At 42.3% G+C, this 20,031-nt stretch overlaps 1 protein-coding gene across 1 annotated transcript in view; it reads right to left on the reverse strand.

Annotated features, from left to right (window-relative positions):
* Tprg1 (tumor protein p63 regulated 1) overlaps positions 1-16,737 on the reverse strand; it is a 117,233-nt gene extending 100,496 nt beyond the window's left edge. The window contains exons 1-2 of the mRNA XM_038346874.1: positions 16,516-16,737; positions 5,644-5,735 (exon numbers count right to left, since the gene is read on the reverse strand). Coding sequence (XP_038202802.1) covers positions 5,644-5,735; positions 16,516-16,737 — 314 coding nt within the window. The remainder of the gene's footprint in view (positions 1-5,643; positions 5,736-16,515) is intronic.
* Between the last annotated feature and the right edge of the window lie 3,294 nt (positions 16,738-20,031).

Raw genomic sequence — 20,031 nt, forward strand, 5'->3', positions numbered from 1 at the left:
GAACCAGGGGCGGGTGCAGAGATCATTCAACCAATTTAAACCGCTGTGATCTCTGTGTCTGGGCGGGAGAAAACACAAACGGCGCCAAGTGCAGCTTAATGGAAAGACAACAAGGCGGGGAGAGAGGTGTCGCCAAGTCAGGCTCTCCTGTGACCTGTAGTAAGTGGTTGCCCTTGAACAGGTCATTTAATCTCTGGATTTTCTCATCCATAAAATAAAGCCAGCAGCGGGCATGGTCCTGCCCTTGCAGCCTGCTTGAGGAAAGCAGGTATGAAAGAAGCCACGTGCACTGCCCTTCCGCACATAGATGTGGCCAGAGCTAATTGTCGGGAAAATGGAGCACCTGAGCTCATGTTCGAAGAGTACCCTTGTGTCTTGGTTTGGGTTTCTCTTGATGCCATAAGAGCACCAGGACCAAAAAGCAAGCTAGGAAGGGAAGGACTTATTCAGGTTACACTTGCAGACCATAGTCCATCATTGGAGGAAGTCCAATGGAAAGGAAACAGGGCAGGACCTGGAGGCAGGAGCGATGCAGAGGCCATGGAGGGGTGCTGCTTACTCACTTGCTCCCTAGGGATTGCTCAGCCTGCTTTCTTATAGAACCCAGGACCACCAGCCAGGGAAGACACCACCCACAATGGGTTAGGCCCTCTGGTTTGACCACTGATTAAGAAAGTGTCTTATAGCTGATCTCAGGGACACACTCTGGTGATTTTAGACTGTCAGGTTGACACAAAACAAGCCAGTACATCCTGTTTCCCCTGAATGACTTTGTTTTGTTTAAATTTCTATTTAAAATTCTTTATGTTGTTGTTGTTGCTGTGTATGTGTGTGTGCGCGCGTGCGTGTGTGCATGCATGCACGCATGTGCCATGGCCTATATGTGGAGATCAAAGGTCAGTTTGAAGGAGCTGTTTTTCTACTCACTATGTGGATTTTTTAGATTGAACTCATGTTGCCAGACTTGTCCTGTGCTGAGCAATCTTGAAGGCCCTGGCTTTGTTTTATTTAAAGATCTGGGTGAACAAGTCTGAGAAAACTCTCTTAAGTCAGCAGGGATGACCTATGCACTTCCCCTAACCCCCACCAAAGCCAAGAAACAGAATTTTTTTACCATGTTTCTGCTGAAGGAGCCATGATGGGCTCTTAAAGGGATGCCACGTATGAAAGAAGTGGACCCTGTCCATCAGCAGGCACCAGAACACCACCAAGGTACACATTTTAGCCCTGACACGATAGAACCCTTATCTTTGCTACTATAACTCTAGGGTGCTCTTCTGAGTCTGGTCCCCTCATCTTTACACATATAACGCTTTTCTTTTTGGACTGTTACTGTGGAGACTACATGAAGAAGAGCACTTTAAATGCTACCAAAATAATCATGGGTGTTTTTTTCTTTTTTTTTTTTTCTTGTTGTCAAATAGTGTCTTGGATGCTCCCATGCCTTTCTAGTCAATGTCTTTCTCCAACAGCATCCTTGGCTCGGTGCTTTGATATTAAAGAATCATCATAAGCACTTAATTCTGTGTTGGACTCACTGGAGGTTTAAAAAGAAATGGTTAAATAAAAGCCAAGCCACCTAGTGACTTTCAAAAACTATGTGACATCTAGGAACAATACAAAGAAAGTCCTGGGAGCAGCACCATTTAGAGATCATGGAAATTGCATGGATTCCACCCTTCTTGTGGCAAATGCAAGGACAGCACTTATCACAACGTGGGTGACATTTTAAGTGTTCAATTAGAAGCAATTATTAAAACACAGCCATCTTTAGCAAAACATGGAAGCTAGCTAGACTAATATATTACAAAAATTAACAGTGGATGTTTTTCTGGTATGAGATTAAACATAGATTGATTTCTAACGGACTGAACAATATGCTGAACCAAATCTATTAGCTCAGAAAAAAAAGATTAAGCCAGGGGTGATAGTGCATACCTGTCATCTCAGAACATGGAGGCAGGAGGACTAAAATAATGCCGGCCATTCCCTTATCTTTATTTTGGTGCAACAACAATAATAGTACCATTATTGCTTCAGCTTCATCCTTGGCTACATCCAAGGCCCTGTCTCAGGAGAGTGAAAATGTGGGGGGAACCCTGATTTGTGCTTGTGTCGCTGTTGTGAGAGGATCTGGCAAGCAGGGTCCACACCCAAGTCTTCTGCTACACATTCCCGCCTTCGTTTCTGAGAACGGAGGTGGCTTCACCCCACACGTGTCCTGCTCTCTGTGTGCCTGACACGGGAAGCTCATCTGATTTCATGTGTTCGTCATACCAAAGTCCTGAGGCAGAAACTGGTTTGGTTGGGGGAAAGCAGGTAATGAAACCTACCCTAAATGGTTTTCACAAACGTGAAGAGAACAAGAATGGCTTGGTCCCACCACTACCAGCGTGTCTTCTCATTCAGATGTGAGAACAGCCTCTTCCAATGTTTGTGCACCCTTGAGTGTGGAGGAGGAGCCCATCTTCTCTGCCTCTGGACATAGGCACCTGGAGTGCACTGGACTCAAGAGGCCACATTGCCACCGTGCCACACTGTCTGAGACTCCACTGAGCATCAAGATGTTCTTGGTGCTGCTGGCTTCATGGATCTCTTCTAAAAGTATGTATAAAAAACTTTCAAATGTCCTCTTTTAGAAGGGCCAAGAAGGAGGGGAGGAAAAGAGAGGTTGAAATAAGCATCATTTTGTCTTTATAACTGTGTAGGCATAAATATCCCCTTGAAAGGGTGGCTGAGAGCCTGGACCCTTACAGTTTCTCTCAAGTGCTTGTGCTAGTTTAGCAAAACTAGGATCTAAGTGGAGTTTATGGCTCCCTCTCTGGTTCAACCTCCCAGCTTCTTGAGCCACTCTCTGCATCCATTTCCCACACGCTTTCAAACTCAGTTTTCTAATATTACTGAAAACTGTATGTACATCAGTTTAGATTACCATAAGGGACTCACCCAGATTAATGTAGAAGACAACTTTACTAACACATTTTTACTTCCTTTGCTTTATGTAGAAGTCCTTCTACAAGAAACAGGCACGCTGGGCTGACTCCCCATTCTCTGATGAGAGTATCTGGACCCATTTGTAGAATGACATACTCAGCCTTTCTGTATGGACAGCACAGACATACTCTTTCCCCCAAATTGTCTTTAGTTCTGTAAGTGATGAACGGCAATACTCAGGGAAGGATCTAATGGGGTTGTAAGCATGTTTCCTACAGAATGTTTCTTCAATAAAGTAGGACTCAGTTGCCTTCTAAACAAACAGTGACCCAGCCAACTCGTCTGTCTTCCAGGCCCCAACCCAAAGTTAACTGATGACTTTTCTTACAGGCAATGAAGTGCAAAGATCCACTAAGCCCGGCTATGTTGGGTATCAGTTTTTCCTCTTGCCTCCCAAAGCATCCTTCAATAAACGCCCTTTGATAAATGACGCTGTTCTTAGCATTTCTCCTCTGCGACAATAGCATGCTAATCTTCTGTGAGAACAGGCACAGCAGGCTATTGCAGGATAGAAAAGGAAGAATTTTTTTTATAAACCTTCCAGCCTAGGCAAGACAGGGAGAACCAGGGAAGGCAGTCTCGGTCACAAGTCCAGAACAGACCCTGCCAACATGCAACTTCCACCTTCGAAATCTTTCTAAAATTTTATAGCCAACTTTTCCATTCACTCCACCACTGAAAGAGGTGGCCTCTGTGAACAGAACGGCAGACTAATATTACATTAGTTTTTCATGGTGTAAAAGTTACAGGCAGGGCCCACCTGCGTTTTGTCTGAGCTGCCAATAGGTTTTCCACCACTGCCTCAAATTTAGACAATCTACAAAGTGATTAAGTTTTGGTCTGCTGTGTTTGCCAATTTTGCCAATATTGGTATAAATAAATATTGTTGCTATGTTGAATTCAACTTCTCCAGAATCTGAATGCTTATCTTCCCTAACCAAAGCAGATTTCTCATTTCATGTGTCCAACATGGTTCTCTGCTTGAAGAGTGGGGAAGGGGAGCAGATTGTAGATTTGTCCAAATGAATTAGTGAAAAGTTTCAGTTATAGGCTTTCCTTTTCAGATTGTAGAGATGAGTAAGAAACAAATGAATGAGGGAGGACGTGAAAGGAAGATAAAAGATGGAGCAAAGACAGGCCAGGCGGAGGAGCAGGAGGAGGAAGAGGAAGGTGAGGAGGAGGAGCAGGAGGAAGGAGAGTAACTAGGAGGTGGAGGAGCAGGAGGATGAGCAGGAAGGGGATGAATAAGTATGAGGAGCAGGAGCAGGACTGGGAGGAGACTACTTTTTCATCAATAATTAGTGGTTTGACTAGGAGAGGGCACCAGTGAAGAATTTTACAGTAGCAACGCACTTTGTGCTTTCAAAAACCTCATCAGATATGAATTTAGTCTCATTTTATAAATAAATTCACAAAGAGTAAAATAAAAAATTTTTTTAAAAAAAGACAAAATGTTTGGAAAGTTTCTTTTAATCCTGTTCCGGCAAGGTGTTCAGAAGAGCAGGGTAGAATGGTAACCAGTCAGGCCTACTCGCACGGGAGGCTGATTCTACTTCCTGCTTGTTGGAGACTCCATTTTTCCAGCCTAGATGTTTAAGCATTCAACATTTCCTCCTGGAAACTCAGCCAGAAAAGCTGCCCTGCTCAAGGGACAAAGACGACACACCTTTTCCTTAAGCCGTATGCAGCACTGGGTCACTGGAACCCTGATTCCCCAGACTAAAAACAATATTCACCAAACCCATCAAGAATTGAGATGTGTCTTTTAAAGGTATTTCCACAACTGGGCAGTGGTGGCTCACGCCTTTAGTCCCAGCACTCGGGAGTCAGAGACAGGTGGATCTCTGTGTGTTTAAGGCCAGCCAGGTCTATAGAGCAAGTTCCAGCTTGGAGCTGTTAATACTGAGGAACCCTGTCTCAAAAAAAGATTCCCACTTAATAGTATAGGTTCTATAGTAGACAGACACCCCCTTTTGCCTTTTTACATGTATTGTTGAGTAGGTGGGAGGTCACCGGCAGGGCAGTTTCTAGGAGGGGTAGAAAGGTAATTATTTCCATGTAGCATTCACCAGGGATACTCTCCCTTTAAGGGAAGTCTTCAAGGGCACAGGGCGGTGTTACATGAGCAATAGACCTGTGTCTTCTTTTGGTTCTTATCCTAACATTCCCCAGTGGCCTGCCTTCCCTATACCACATGAGTTTCCTAGCACCACTGTCTACACCGTATGTAGAACTCAGACTGCATATTAGACCTCAGCTGGCCCTTTTCTTACTCTTTCTTTCCATTTCATTCTAGGTGAAACGACCAGCAGCCCGGTGTCATTACAGAAAGCACGCTTCTAATGGAGAGAGATCAGAGCTAGGCGCCTAGGAAGCTATTCCGATAGTCCTTGGAAGCCATGGCACAGACCTGATCCCAGGACTGCAGGGGTGCCTGGGTGGGAGTCCCAGCCCAGAAAGGTCACAGTTGCAGTCAAATGTGTCCATTCAACCAACTAAAGAAACCCTGGCTGGCAGGGGATTAAATCAATAAAGCGCCATATACAAAGCCCAGAAGAGTTCCGTTAACAAACGTATCTCCCCTTCTGTCCCGGTGATAGCAAGAAACATAGTTCCACTTTTTTCTTTTTTACACAGCCATATACTCACTCAGTCAGGAGCCAGAAGCCTTGAACTGTCTCTCCAGAAGTTTGTGTAATGTGTCCCCTCAGGTCTTCCACCGCAGTCTCAATGGCCCCTGGCTGAGTGGGAGAAGAAAGCATTTCACTTAGAGAAGACTGAACACACTCTGTGCTTTCCATTAGCTGGAATGGCCAGCACCTCCTCCTCCTCTCCGTCCTCCTCCTCCAGGAGACTATGCCTGGCTCTTGCATTTGCATATTCTGTTTCACTGTGTGGCACAGAACTTGGTCTTGAACACTGTGTTTTACTGCTAGCTCTATGGAGTGGGCCAAAAGTGTTCCGAGTCTTATCTTCTCAAATACTAAGCTAGCTCACTGAAATGAAAACACAGCTAACAATCAATACATACACACACACACACACACACACACACACACACACACACACACACACACATATATATATATATATATATATATATATATATATATATATATATATATTTAAAACCTTCCCAGATTCCAAGAGCACTTGTTGGAAAACACAAAACGTAGCTTTCTGTCAATGCCCCAACCATCGGTGTGGCCGACTCTGCAGCTCAACTCTCTCTCCTCAGTGTCTTACCTTTCACAAAAACAAGTGTTCCCACATCTGGGTCTGGTTCTGGTTTTATGAGGAAACAGATTGACCCCTGTCCTAGTAAATCCATACCCTCCCTAGTCCAGTGATTCTTTAACATCTGTGGACATCAGAAGCTTATTGAAACATTTCTACGACTGCAATTGGAGGTTTCTTTCCCACCCACTAATTCCCAAATAACCACTCAGAGCCTTAATATTAATTATAAATGCTTGGTCAATAGCTCAGGCTTGCTGCTAGCTAACTCTTACACTTAGATTAACCCATATTTCTTATCTATGTTTTGCCATGTGCATCATGGCTTGTCATCTCATTTTCAACACATCCTGCTTCCTTGGCAACTGGTTGGTGTCTCCCTGACCCTTCCCTTCTTCATCCTGGTTTTCTCAGTTTGATTGTATCACCTAATTTTATTCTGCCTTTCTAGAGGTCAATCAGAGTCTCCATTAATCAATGAAAGGAATACATATTCATGGTGTCCAGAGGGTTATTCCACAGCATAGGACCATCCCCACTTTCATATCCAGCCAGCTTGAGTTGGGACTTGTATTTCTAACACATGTCCAGGTTACATTGTTGTTGGTATGAACACTGTACTTGTAACAACCAGTTGCTCTCTAAGCAGTTATTCTCAGTGCTTGACTGTATACCAGAATCATCCAGGAGCCTTAAAAAAAAGCCTAACCCGGGAAACATATTAGGCCACTTATCTCAGGAACTTGGTGGATAGGTACATGCGTACATCAGGAACTTGTAAGAATGTGTACTATCTTATAGGAGAATGGTGTAGTGATGAGCTGATGGGCTGCATTCCTGCTGCCCTGGCTCCTGCACGGCTACCTTAAATATCAACACACAAACTGTATTCTTTTAAATACTACCTGGCCCATTATTTTCAGCCTCTTACTCACATCTTGCTTTAACCCATTTCTAATAATCTGTGTAGCACCACAAAGTGGTGCCTTACCGGGAAGTTTCTAGCGTACATCCATCTTGAGCTGGAGCTTCATCGCGTCTGGCCTCTCTCTCAGGAGAGGCACGGCGGTCTGCCTCACTTCGGAGAGGCGTGGCAATTGACTGAGCCATCTACCTCACTTCCTTCTTCCTGTTCTGTCTACTCCGCCCACCTAAGGGCTGGCCAATCAAATGGGCCAGGCAGTTTCTTTATTAATTAACCAATGAAATCATCTGATACATAGAAGACACACCTACATCAGAATGGAAACAAGGAAAGTGCTTCAGATGAGGCACGGGTGTGAGCAGTGCAGAGTCTGAGCTAGCTAGTTACTTTACCCACACACCAGCTCCTTGTTTTCTTCTGTATAGCCCAAGTCACCCACAAAAGGATGCTATAATACCTGAAGTGAAGTGAGTGACAAGATTTGTCCCAAATCAGTTCTACAACGTGAGCTCACTACTTGGCTTTTTGGCCTCTGAACAAAACCTCAGAGCCACGCTGATGACCATAAGCTCTATGGATCTTCAAGGAAATGTGATCATGCTTTTATAGTCAAAGATCCTGGCTCCATCATTATAGTGAGTTTCATCTTGAGCTGGGTGGCCAGCTACTTAGATTGAAAGATTTTTTTTCCGGTGTGTCGTTGTCTGTGGGTGGCTTAAGGCTGGCCAGGAAGCTAAGATTGGCACTTCCTGCTGACTGAAGACCACGTGTCATAAAATCAGGAACTTCTGGGGGTTCAGTCAAATATGCCTACTACTGCTGCCTGAGAAGTTTATACTAAGTCCACTCATTTCCAGGGACCCTGCAGGCACTCAGACTACCCTGAAGGGAGTTCCCTGTAGCCTCTTGGTAGTTCTCCCTTTGCCCAACCTTACATTCCTCTGAGGCGTTCTGAGTCTTCCGGGGACCACTTTCCAAAGTCTTCTGCAATACAATGCTGTGTTTTGTGACTCAGCAGTGGTATTTTCTCATACGTTCTTTACATAATTTTAGCCTCACAAATATAACTCAGTTGTGAAACCAATACTTTTCAGAAAAAAGTAAGTAGAATTGGAGAGTAATTAAATAACCCTAAAATAAGCATATTGTTGAATGTTCTTATGTCATACAATTCACCAAATATATGTGAGATGAATATGATACTGTATGAACCTTTAAAACCTTACTATCTTCCGTAATGAAAGCAATGTACAAATCCATAAAAATGAAGCATGGTCTGCATTTGATCCAGGTATATCTCTATAAAGTTATACTTCAGAAATCCTTGCACATGTGCAAAATGGCATGGATGAAGAACTCAGCTTTGTTTGCAGACAGAAATAAAAGAGGAGCAACATGCAAACCCTGATCAAAAGGGTATTATAGAATATGTTCAGATAATAGAGTATAGTGAAGGTATAGAAGCAACAAAGTATATTGATAAAAGAATAAAACAGGAGAGGGTATGGTAGCTTGCCTTCCTTATGCAGAAATATGTGGAGTAAGTACGTTCCTGTTGGCTGACACACAACTAAAATAAGCATAAAGAGGTCTATAAAACATATCAATGATGGTTTCCTTAGGATGGGAAAACAGGAGATGGAAATTGACCATGGAGGTGATGCTCTCCTGTATACCTTTTCAAAAGCTAAACCCTGTGATTCTCTCTACATCTCTGTCATTGTCTGAACCATTCTTTGTTCTCAGTGTGAACACTGCTCGCGCCCCTTCTCTAGACTATAGAACAAAATGTAGCCTGACACAGAAATGTGCTTCCTTTACTTTTACTATTGCTAATCAATAATTTTTACTTAATAAATTTAAATCTAATAATTTAGGATAAAAATTTAAGAATATATAGGCACTCTGTCTTGGATATCAAGGTTTGATCTCAGTTATCCTTATGGACACCTCATAGTGTCCTTTATTAGTTTATGAATTTGGTAGATTGTTGTGATGATGATTACTATAACTGAACTACTGGGAGATCCTTTGAGACCCTGTATCTTAAACAGTGACAAATACTAAATAATTGAAGGCTTGACCATCATTTTCATTATTGCTTATGTTAAAGAAAAGGGAAAAGACATACCAGAATTCAAGGATCAAATGCTTAATGCAAGTAAGCACTTAGTTCTGAGACTGCAGTCTAAGACAAATAGGAAACTATGATCAAATACACCATCTCTCAAAACTCTACTGTCGCTTACATTCTGGCCCTGTGTAGTTACAGGCAAAGCAAACCTTGGGGAATTGCAAAGACTTACATATCTGCATTTCCATGATCTAGGCTAGCCCAGGGCCAATGCTAAACCAAACAATACCCTTGACTTTATCAGTGTTTTTATATATTAAGCTCCTTGTGTGCAGAAAAAAACAGATCTTAGAGACTCTGTCTCTCACATTTCTGTTGAGGCTCCTATGATGGCTATACAGAAGCCATTTTGCAACAAACACATAAGTAAGAACATTAGCTCGATTGGCCAAAATCTATAAAGAAAAAGAAAGTTTGTAAATTTTTTTGGAAAAAAATATGGGAATTCACCTTATCACATCAGCTGGGGTTCTGCTCTCACAAAGGAACAAATCATCTTTAGGAGTCTCTTCAAGGAAGCTGAACAACCTCTTGCCCAGTGATCTGTTTATTTTCTAAACTAAATGGAAGTTCACACAGGCAATAATAATAAAACTAATAAATGTATTTGTTCCCAATGTGAGGGCAAGTCACCAGGAACCCTCTAGCAAGAGGAAAGGGAAAGAGAGACAGAGTATGAAAGCCAAATTAGTGTCATGGAAGCAATGGCATCTCACTACACAATGGGAAGTCCTGAACCTGCTTATTAAAGTCTCGCTGCTCACAATAGAACACAGGCTATAAAAAGGCCATGGGGAACCATTAATTAAATATTAAAAGATCAAATAGTTTTAGTCCCATTAGTTTGTATGTAATTTACATTCTCTAGTATAAATTTAGAGATAATTCTCCATCTCGAATCCTTTTCAACTTTCTGATAAGGTATCTGCAAATACAGAGCCCCACAGGGAGTTTAAAAATATCTTTCTCCATGTGGGCTAAGCATTTTTCTTTTCATAAAAAAGTTGCTTTTGAACATCAATCTCCACAACCAAGGTGATTATCATAATATACCTCAAGTTATTAGCTTTGAGGGATACTTTTGTTCGGAGAAGGCATGAGGCCTTTTTTTTAAAGATATATCTAAGCAGTAATAGCAGACACATTACAAGAGAAAAGGAATGCAAATGGACTGAGAGCAAGGGTTTTAGACTTTCACTTCTGGGACCTCTCTCATGTCCTAAGGTCACATGTAGTCCAAAGACAGTGTCAGGAGTCCTGCATTGTGCGTATGGTTCCCAGTCATGGCATGATCCTAGGGATTCTGGTTGACCTTGGACAAGAAATAATTCCTTCAGGTACTTTAGGAGTTCTCTTAAATAAAGCCATAGAGGCATAATTTTCACATATAATAATAATGACCAGCAAACTGCAGTAGGGTTTTAAGAGGTTAATAGCTTATTTTATGATCTAGTACTTAGGTGTGTGGTATAACGTCTGATATTACTATGCTAAAGTGAACACTTACTTGTCAAGAATTCCTATATCTATTTCTTTGCAAATCCCTCTTAAAACTCATGGATTTGATCATTCTCCTCCTTATATCCTTGCATATCAGTTCCCAGCACCCAACAAACAGAAAGCCAATGAATACCTTTCTTCCTTAGATCAATGATATGAATAGAAAATAGTCTAAATATCGAGTTTAAAATTAAACGCATTGCAGTATATATTCCCAATATGGGATTCTATGAAACTGATTTCTAAAAATTATATCACAAAAATATTGTGGCTATATGAAACTTTTAACATATAACTCTAATTTCACATACAAATATATATGAAAAGCAAAAAAGATCCACTCTAAAATGTATAAGATCACATGCAATAGATTTTTTTATTTAGTATTGAACAGTGAGATTACAGTGACTTTTATTTAGCTTATCTACATTTTCTAATCTTTTATCAATAAATTACTTCTTGGGTTATGATCCTGAAGTCCTTTAATAACATACTTCAGCAACAATTTTTGATGCATTCATTCAGTGTTCTTCCCAATTTGCCATGCATATACCTTAAATTCTTAGCTCAGCAGAAGTCGACTTGACTCTGACAGTGGCAGAGAACCATGGAACTACACAGAGGTCGCCAGGAAAGTGATGCTAGCCCTTGGTGTGCTATTTCGTAGAGTCTTGGGAAAGGAAAGTCTCCCTCCCTATTGTGTTGCTGGAAATGAGTGACTTGAGCAGCAAGAGCGCATCGGTACTGGCAGGAAGTTTATAGAAACGCAGAATCTAATTTGTTCACCAGCTGGACCATGATATCTGAGGTCTCACTTCAGATCTGGGAAGTCATCGCTTTCTGATAACTCTCACACATCTGAAACTTCAAGCCTCGAGGTCCTACCTAATTATTCCTTGAGAAAGCCAGCCATCCTCCTCTTTACAGACCCTTGTGTCAACATTTATATCTCAGCCCAGAGATTGTGATGAGGTCATAGGCACCCTGTTGTCATTTCTATAACCGTTTATAGAATTGTGGATGCAAGCAAAAATAAGAGAGGAGGTACTGAAAATAACAATGTTTGCAATGTTTATAGATGTGTCGTATACTCTATGAATCTTGACAAAGTTCACTTAGGGCTCTTTACAAAACTTGTATTTTATCTATACTTTTCAGGTAAAGAAATTGAGACTCAAACATATGTGCATGCACATGTGTGCATGTACACACACTCACACTTCTGTCTTCTTAATCAAAACATCTTGGATTTGATTTGCATGTTAGCAAAACTAGACCATCCTCTCATTTATTTAAAAAAATGTTTATTGGGATAATGTTCATCCCAGGATATAAAGGTAATCAGACAAAATCGCTGTGCTAAGTAGGGGATATTTTCTACTGAAATTTTGGTTACAGATTTTCCAGATATCCATAAATCAACAAAGGTCATTACTCTTGGTCAACCACAAGAACTTAATGGAAAGACCCTGTTTATTGCTAAAAACATCACTTGGGTCACTTTACTTGGAGAAACCAAGTTCATACTGACCTTGAAATGTCTTCCTTGTTGGGTAGCTTTCAAAAAACTGGGAGGTACTTTGTAGATTAATAAGGGAGTCAATCCATTAACAGTCTTACGCAGCTGTGACCCCTGTGAGCTACAATAATGACTAGACTATGCAGTGGGGACAACAGTAGTTGGCTATCATGGGACAGCTTCTTAGTTGAATTTAAGACCTGCTTAACAGAAGGAAACTCATGTCTGTAAACATGGCTAAGGATTCATGGGTGGGAAGGTTAAAGGCCCCGTGAATCTTACTTTGTGAAGGGGACATAGTACCAAACTATCTTCTAAATATTTATCTTTGTACTAAGAAAGTAGTACAACTCTCACCCCTCATTCAGACAGATTTTTTTAATGCAATATATGGCAATCATCTAGGCAGAGCAGTGGACTCAGCACCTTTTGAACTTAGGTGATTTCATTCACCTGGAACTTGTTCACTCTTAAAGAAAAGATTGATCCATTTTTATATTTCACACATGAGTACTTTACTTGTGTGTGTATGTGTGTGTGTGTGTGTGTGTGTGTGTGTGTGTGTGTGAATGGAGCATGTGAATGCCTCCTGCTTGTGGAAGCCAGAGGAGGGCATGAGATTCCCCCTGAAATTGGGGTTACAGACTGTTGTGAGCCACCATGTGGGTGCTGGGAACCAGATATAATCTTCTGCAAGAGCAATAAGTGATTTTGACTACCAAGTCATCTCTCCGGGTTCCTATGTGTTTGTCCTTAAGACGAAGATGATCTGTTTTCTCCTGCCTGTCGCACAGGGTTGAATAAAGCCACATGTTTGGTTTTTTTTTTTTTAAAGAAACTGTAAATATCTAATGACATTTATTACATATTCATACATCTAGTATGGGCCTATGTCAGTTCATCTTAATAAGAACTACATGATTTAACTTTGTTTTCCCTGTTTATTTCCAAATGGGAGTTAGCTGCAGAGACATCCATATTAATTTCAAAAGGTCGACACGAAACCAGTGTTTTATTTGCTGATGATCAATTCAGGTCACCATGCACTACAGCACGGTCAAGGAAATTACTGCCCTGACTCATTTGTTGGTAAGGGGCAGCATTAATACCAACATTTCCTTCCATTATAGTTGACATCCTCCCTAGGATTCTCCTATGCCTGATGCATTGGCAAAGGCACAGCTTCTAACTGTGACTCGCCATTAAGATTAGAGTTGGTGGCAGAGGTCAGTTTTTCCTCATGGGCTCTACTTTACCAAGAGATATTCCCTGTTCCTACTCTAAACAACCAACTGCTCTACCTATGCCAGCTTCAGGCCTGCCATCACAAGCAAAAAGAGGAGCTTTGCATGGTTTTGCCGCCTGCTTTTTGTTTTGTTTTGTTTTGTTTTTGTTTTTTTGGTTTTTTTTTCTCCTTCTGCTCCTCATTTGGACCTTGGGAGGTCAGTCCAGTGCTCCAGTGTGGGTCTCTGTCTCTATCTCCATCCATCGCCAGATGAAAGTTCTATGGTAATATGCAAGATATCCATTAGTATGGCTATAGGATAAGGCCAGTTCAGGTACCCTCTCCTCTGCTGCCCAAGGAACAAGCTGGGGACATCTCCTTTGACACCTGGGAACCCCTCTAGAGTCAAGTCTCTTGCCAACCCTAAAATGGCTCCCTTAATTAAGATATCTATTTCCCTGCTTCCATATCCGCCCTTCCTCCATCTCAACCATCCCATTCCCCCAAGCTCTCCCCAGTCCTCCCCTTCTCCCTTCTCTCTCCCCATCTCCCCTTTCCTCCACCCCACCCCCACCCCCATGCTCCTAACTTTTGTTTGGTAATCTTGTCTACTTCCAATATCCAGGAGGATCTATATATGTTTTTCTTTGGGTTCACCTTCTTATTTAGCTTCTCTAGGATCACGAATTATAGGCTCACTGTCCTTTATTTATGGCTAGAATCCACTTATGAGTAAGTCCGTACCATATTCATCTTTTTGGGTCTGGGTTATCTCACTCAGTAAAGTGTTTTCTATTTTTATCCATTTGCATGCAAAATTCAAGATGTCATTGTTTTTTTCATGTTTGATAGCTTTATTTTTTATATTATTAAAAATTTCTGCCTCCTCCCTGCCTCCCATTTACCTCCCCCTACCCCTCCACTCCCCCTCCCTCTCTTGTCCGAAGAGCTGTAAGGGTTCCCTGCCCAAATAGAGACAGAATCACACATTGGTGCACCGGACAGAGCACCCAAGGTCCAAATGAGGAGCAGAAGGAGGGAGAACTTGAGCAAGGAAGTCAGGACTGCAAGGGGTGCTCCCACCCCCCGAGGTGGTGGGGCTGATCTAAGCGGAGCTCACCAAGGCCAGCTGGACTGGGACTGAAAAAGCACAGGATAAAACCGGACTCCCTGAACATGGCGGACAATGAGGGCTGCTGAGAAACCAAGGACAATGGCACTGGATTTAGCTCCAACTACACATTCTGGCTTTGGGGGGGGGCTAGCCTGGTTGGATGCTCACCTTCCTAGACCTGGATAGAGGGGGGAGGAACTTGAACTGCCGCCTGCTTTCATAGCTGCACCAGCTTCCATCCCTGGCCCCTATTCTGCACCACTGTTCTGTATTTTCTCGGCAAACCCTGTCATCATCCTTATCAAGATCCTAAAACCCCAAAGGATGCTTACATTTCCTTCGCAGCTCCATCTCAACTTAACTTTGCATATTCAATAAAGTTCACATATTTTGGAAAACAGACCATATGCTTGACATATGCAAAAAACACTCACATAAACACAGATAACATAGCACCTACCAAAGTGCCTTGCACATAGGAGTCTACGTAATGTTTAAATACACACATATGGGTTCACACTCACACATTCAGTTGCTTTAGTGAGATCTTCATCTTAAACAAAGGTATATATCGTTAAAGCCACCAAATCAGGATCTGCTAAGTTTTGTAAACAGTCTCAGATTCTTGACTTTCAATTACTTATGATATTGGACTGAGAAATATATTTTGAAGGGTCATAGAGATAGCTAATCAGATAAAAGTACTTTGCTACACAAATCAGAGAACCTGAATGGGATCTCCAGAAACCACACAAAAAACTCAGCACTGGGTGGGGGCCACATGAGTAAGCCCAGCACTTCTATTAAGAGGTATGAGCTGGAGACAAGATAACTGTCCAGAAGCCTTCGAGCTTGTGGGCAAACTCCACAAGAAAGAACTTGTCTCAAAGTAGAAGGCCAGAATCAACTTCCAAACTTTGTCCTCTGCCCTGTATACAACACTTCCACACAAAAGAAAGAAATAAGGTAGGAAGGAAGGGAAGAAGGAAGGAAGGGAGGGAGGGAGGGAGGAAGGAAGGAAGGAAGGAAGGAAGGAAGGAAGGAAGGAAGGAAGGAAGGAAAGGGGATTATTTTATTTTTTAAGAAAGTGTCCTATGTATTCATGAGAACTGTCTTTGCTGTCATAGTTCACATTCCCCTATTTTCCTACCGTAAATTATGACTACAGTATTTATAAGAACTTTGAAGAATTGCAAAAGATCAGTACGTACAAAAAAATGAAAACACAAAGAGATAAAAAAAAAAAAGATCCAGAAAGTACGTTCCACTTTATCTCTGCCAGCAACTTCATAGCAGCCTTTCATACCCAGAACACAAGCCTTGTCCTCGTCCATTTCCTTTTCTTGTCCACTGCTCAAGTGAGAACTCAGAGCCCCATGCCGCAGTTGCCAACTGAGGGTTTCAAGCTCTTGCTCCCATGACACAGCACCAGCAACCCAGCATCCCAGCATCCATCCTGAGATTCAGCTCAGCCTCAGCACCATTTTCCACGTCACAGTCTATGTCTTTTTTTAAACAAAGTTCACAGCTTTACATTCTAATCCATGTTAGAGATTCTCTAGTCATTAAATATTACTTCTTTGAGGTCAAATTTTGCCTTGGAGGAGGACCATACACACAAATACATAGAGGTTACAGGAACCGTATCTCCTTGAGGCTGTCTGAGAGATACAAACCAGAGACTTGACTTGTCTGAAGCTGCTACACCTTTCATCCGTACAATGGAGGTAAGGACAACTACATGAGCATTATAGCCATTATTACAAAAGGTTTATAAAAATGTGTAAAACTTGGCACAATGCAGTACAGAAAAGATAGTAAGATTTCAAAAGAAAAGTTTGAAGAGTATTTAAAATTGCGATTTTACCCGGGTAGCAAAGTACTTTCGTGAAGCATAAGGCTGGTGATACGGATTGGGATAAAGTGTCGATTTAGTCACGCTCGGCTGTCTTGAGATTCGCCTTTGTCCTGGTTTCTTGCCCAAGTCCCCCTCGTCCATGGCCAAATGGTCAGTCTCAGAAGGTTGGTGATCTCCCTCTTGCTTCAGGGACACTGCCTGGAATCCTTCAAAGCTCCCAATCGTTGACATTTCTTTAGCCTAAAACAAGCAAACAAAATGAAACAACCCTTTCATTAGAGGACAAAGCTTGCCGTCTGTATCCTGGCTATGGAAAAAAAGAGGTTATAACTGAAGATCTGTAGCAAAAGATCTTCCCTCATGGGAAAGAGCCACACTTAGATCAAACAGAGGCACCAGTGGATAGGGCAGGAGAACAGACATCTAAATGCCATCTGTGTGCACGGCCTTCACCAGAGGAGAGAAGTGGGTACTCTCGGGACAGAGAAGAGAGCCTGCAAGTCACTCTGTTCCCTTAACTTTAACACAAGAACAAAACAAGGGAAATGTGCCATGAAATTACTCCAAGGTAATTCCTTTTCACGATTTTCTGGCATTTTTGTCTAAAACTTTACCAGGATGGTTCATATTTATATTCATATTTAAGAGTGAAAAGCAAGGACAATGTAGCTCTGATCAGCTCCAGGGATTGGTGTGAGGACGCGTGGTGGTTTGAGTAGGAATGCCCCCTGTAGGCTCGTCATACATTTGAAGGTTTAGTCATCACGGAGTGGTGTTACCTGAAAAGGATTAGGAGGTGCGGCCTTGTTGGAATAGGCATGGCTTTGTTGGAGTGTAGGGCCCGGGTCTGCCCTTGTTCCTGGGGCTCACCTTGAGGACGGTTTCTGGTCAGACGACTAAGCATCCTGTTTGTTCCTGTGCTCCCTCTGCCCCGCCTGGTGATTTGTTGTAGGGCATTGTTGACTCTATTGTTGGTATGGTAATTTCCCACCTGCCTAGGTGGGAGTCCTTGTGCAGCAGTTAGATATGGTAATTTCCCACCTGCCTGGGTGGAATTCCTTGGGCAGGAGTGGGGTATTTAAGATTTTCCCCAAGGCTAAATAAACGGCATTCGGCTGATCTCCTTTCGAATGACCCAGGTCTCTTTGTGTGTTCTTTCAATCTCCAGGCCCTTGTCCGACTCGCGTAAGGTACAGTGGCGCGCGAACTGTACCGAGGCAGTAACACAGAATCGGGTGTTACAATTGGAGGCACCGCCGGGATCATCAGCAACTGCAGTCGGAGACCCATCTGCGAGATCGGGAAGTAGGGATTCCTGAGAGGTCGCCCTCGGAAGTCTGGCCAGCAGGTAAGAAATTGAGTGGTGAGGGTGTATTGGTTATGGGTGCTAGTAATTCTGTTCCAGTGTTAAGGGGCCGGTTAACAGGCCAGTTGTTAAGTCTTTTGGAGAAACAAGGCACCGGTATTAAAGTTGAGACAGCACAAGAGATCGTTAAGACGGTTTTAGAGTTTAGTCCCTGGTTTCTACATGCAGGGGGTTTTAATATTACTGATTGGGAGCAGGTAAAGGCTGACCTTCAAAATGCTCTAAAAGATCGAGGGCCAGAAGAATTCCCCATAGCAATATTTTCGCTATGGCACTTGGTCAGAGATGCTCTTCTCAGTGATGATGTTAAAGTAAAAGAGCAATTAGAGAATTTGAACAAAACCCTTGAGGAGATTCAGGAAGAAGAATCTGTGAGTTCTATTAAGAGTTTTGAGGAACAGGAAGTTAAGAGTATTAGAAGGGATATAGAACAGGAAGAAGAAATTTTAGAAAAGGAGATCGCACTGATATAAAGGAAGTTAGAAAAAGAGGAAAGGAAGGAAGCAAACAGAGATGTCTCCATGAGACCTCCGCCGCAAAATACATTTCTTGACACTTCAAATCCTTATACCAATGCTTCTGCCCCTATAGACTTAGAGGCAGAAATTCGAGAGATCCAAAACAGATTAAATAATCTAAGTAGAGAGAGGCAGATTTATCCTGTTGTGGAAACTATTGATCCGCAAGGACAGAAGGTCAGGCAGCATAACCCCCTGGCCTTTAAGGATATTAAGCAGTTAAAAGAAGCAGTTATGGACTATGGACCTCATGCTCCTTTCACTATAGCTTTTTTGGAATCCTTTGCAGAACTCAACCTTATACCCAATGACTGGATGCAGCTTTGCAGGGCTTGTCTTTCAGGGGGAGATTATTTGTTATGGAGAGGTGAAATGCAGGAAAATTGCAAAAAGACAGCACGGGAAAATGCCGAGGCGGGTTTCCCCCAGCATAACCTTGACAAGTTAACTGGTGAAGGACAGTATGCTGATTTAGCAGCACAGATTGCTTATGACCCTGCGGTTTATGCTCAGATAGCTGCCGCAGCTGTTAAAGCTTGGAAAACTTTACCTAACAAAGGAGCAAGAGATCAGCTTTCTAAGACCCTTCAAGGATCTTCAGAACCTTATTCTGAGTTCATTGACCGCCTGCTTCAGGTGGGGAGTCGCATTTTTGGGGATGTGGACTCAGCTATGCCAGCCATAAAGCAACTGGCCTACGAAAATGCTAATAGATTTTGCCAAGAGGTTTTACGTCCCCATAGAGATGGAGATTTAAATGACTTTATCCGGTTAGGCTGGGACATTGATGGCACTCACGTGATGGGTAGGGTAATTGTTTCTGCCCTTAAGGAAGGTCAAGGTGAAGCTAGGTCAAGGAATTGTTTTCAATATGTTAGGTCAGGACACAACAAAAGGAACTGCCCTGCAGGTAAAGGGATGGTTAATCAGCCCAGGAAAAAAGCCAGGTGTAGTGGCATGCACCTTTAATCCCAGCAACTAGACCCAGCTACTAGAGACAGAGACTGGTGGAACTCTATGAGTTTAAGACCAGCCTGGTCTACAGAGTGAGTTCCTAGAACAGCTAGCGGCAGGATGCATAGTGACATCCACTTCTCCCTGGAATACTCTTATCTTTGTTATTTAGAAAAAGTCTAGTAAATGGAGGTTGTTGTAAGATCTTAGAGCAGTAAATAATTATGGACATTCTACAGGGAAATCCAGACCCAACCTCCTTTCGTGAATTGACACCTCAGGCAAGGAAATGTATTACTTTAATTGAGAAAAAGCTTGCCTCTGCTCATACTCATTATATTGACTATAGTCAGCCGTTGCTATTGATAATTTTTCCCTCTCAGCATAGTCCTACTGGAGTTTTTTGGCAGCGAGGATCCATCCTATGGGTACATGAACGCGTGTCACCTGTAAAAATTGTTATCTCGTACCCATCAGCTGTGCTACGTGTTATTCAGAAAGGGTATAAACTTAGTTTGCAAACCTTTGGAATGTTACCTGATAAGGTTATTACGCCTTATACCCAGGCAGAAATGATGGTTACAAAATTTTGCTGAAGATTGGACCTTGTTTTTATGCACTAATCCCTGCAAGTTTGATAATCATTATCCTTCTGATAAGTTGGTCACCTTTTTCAAAAATCATCCG

This window comes from Arvicola amphibius, chromosome 10 (genome assembly GCF_903992535.2).
Source record: "Arvicola amphibius chromosome 10, mArvAmp1.2, whole genome shotgun sequence".
NCBI lineage: Eukaryota > Metazoa > Chordata > Mammalia > Rodentia > Cricetidae > Arvicola > Arvicola amphibius.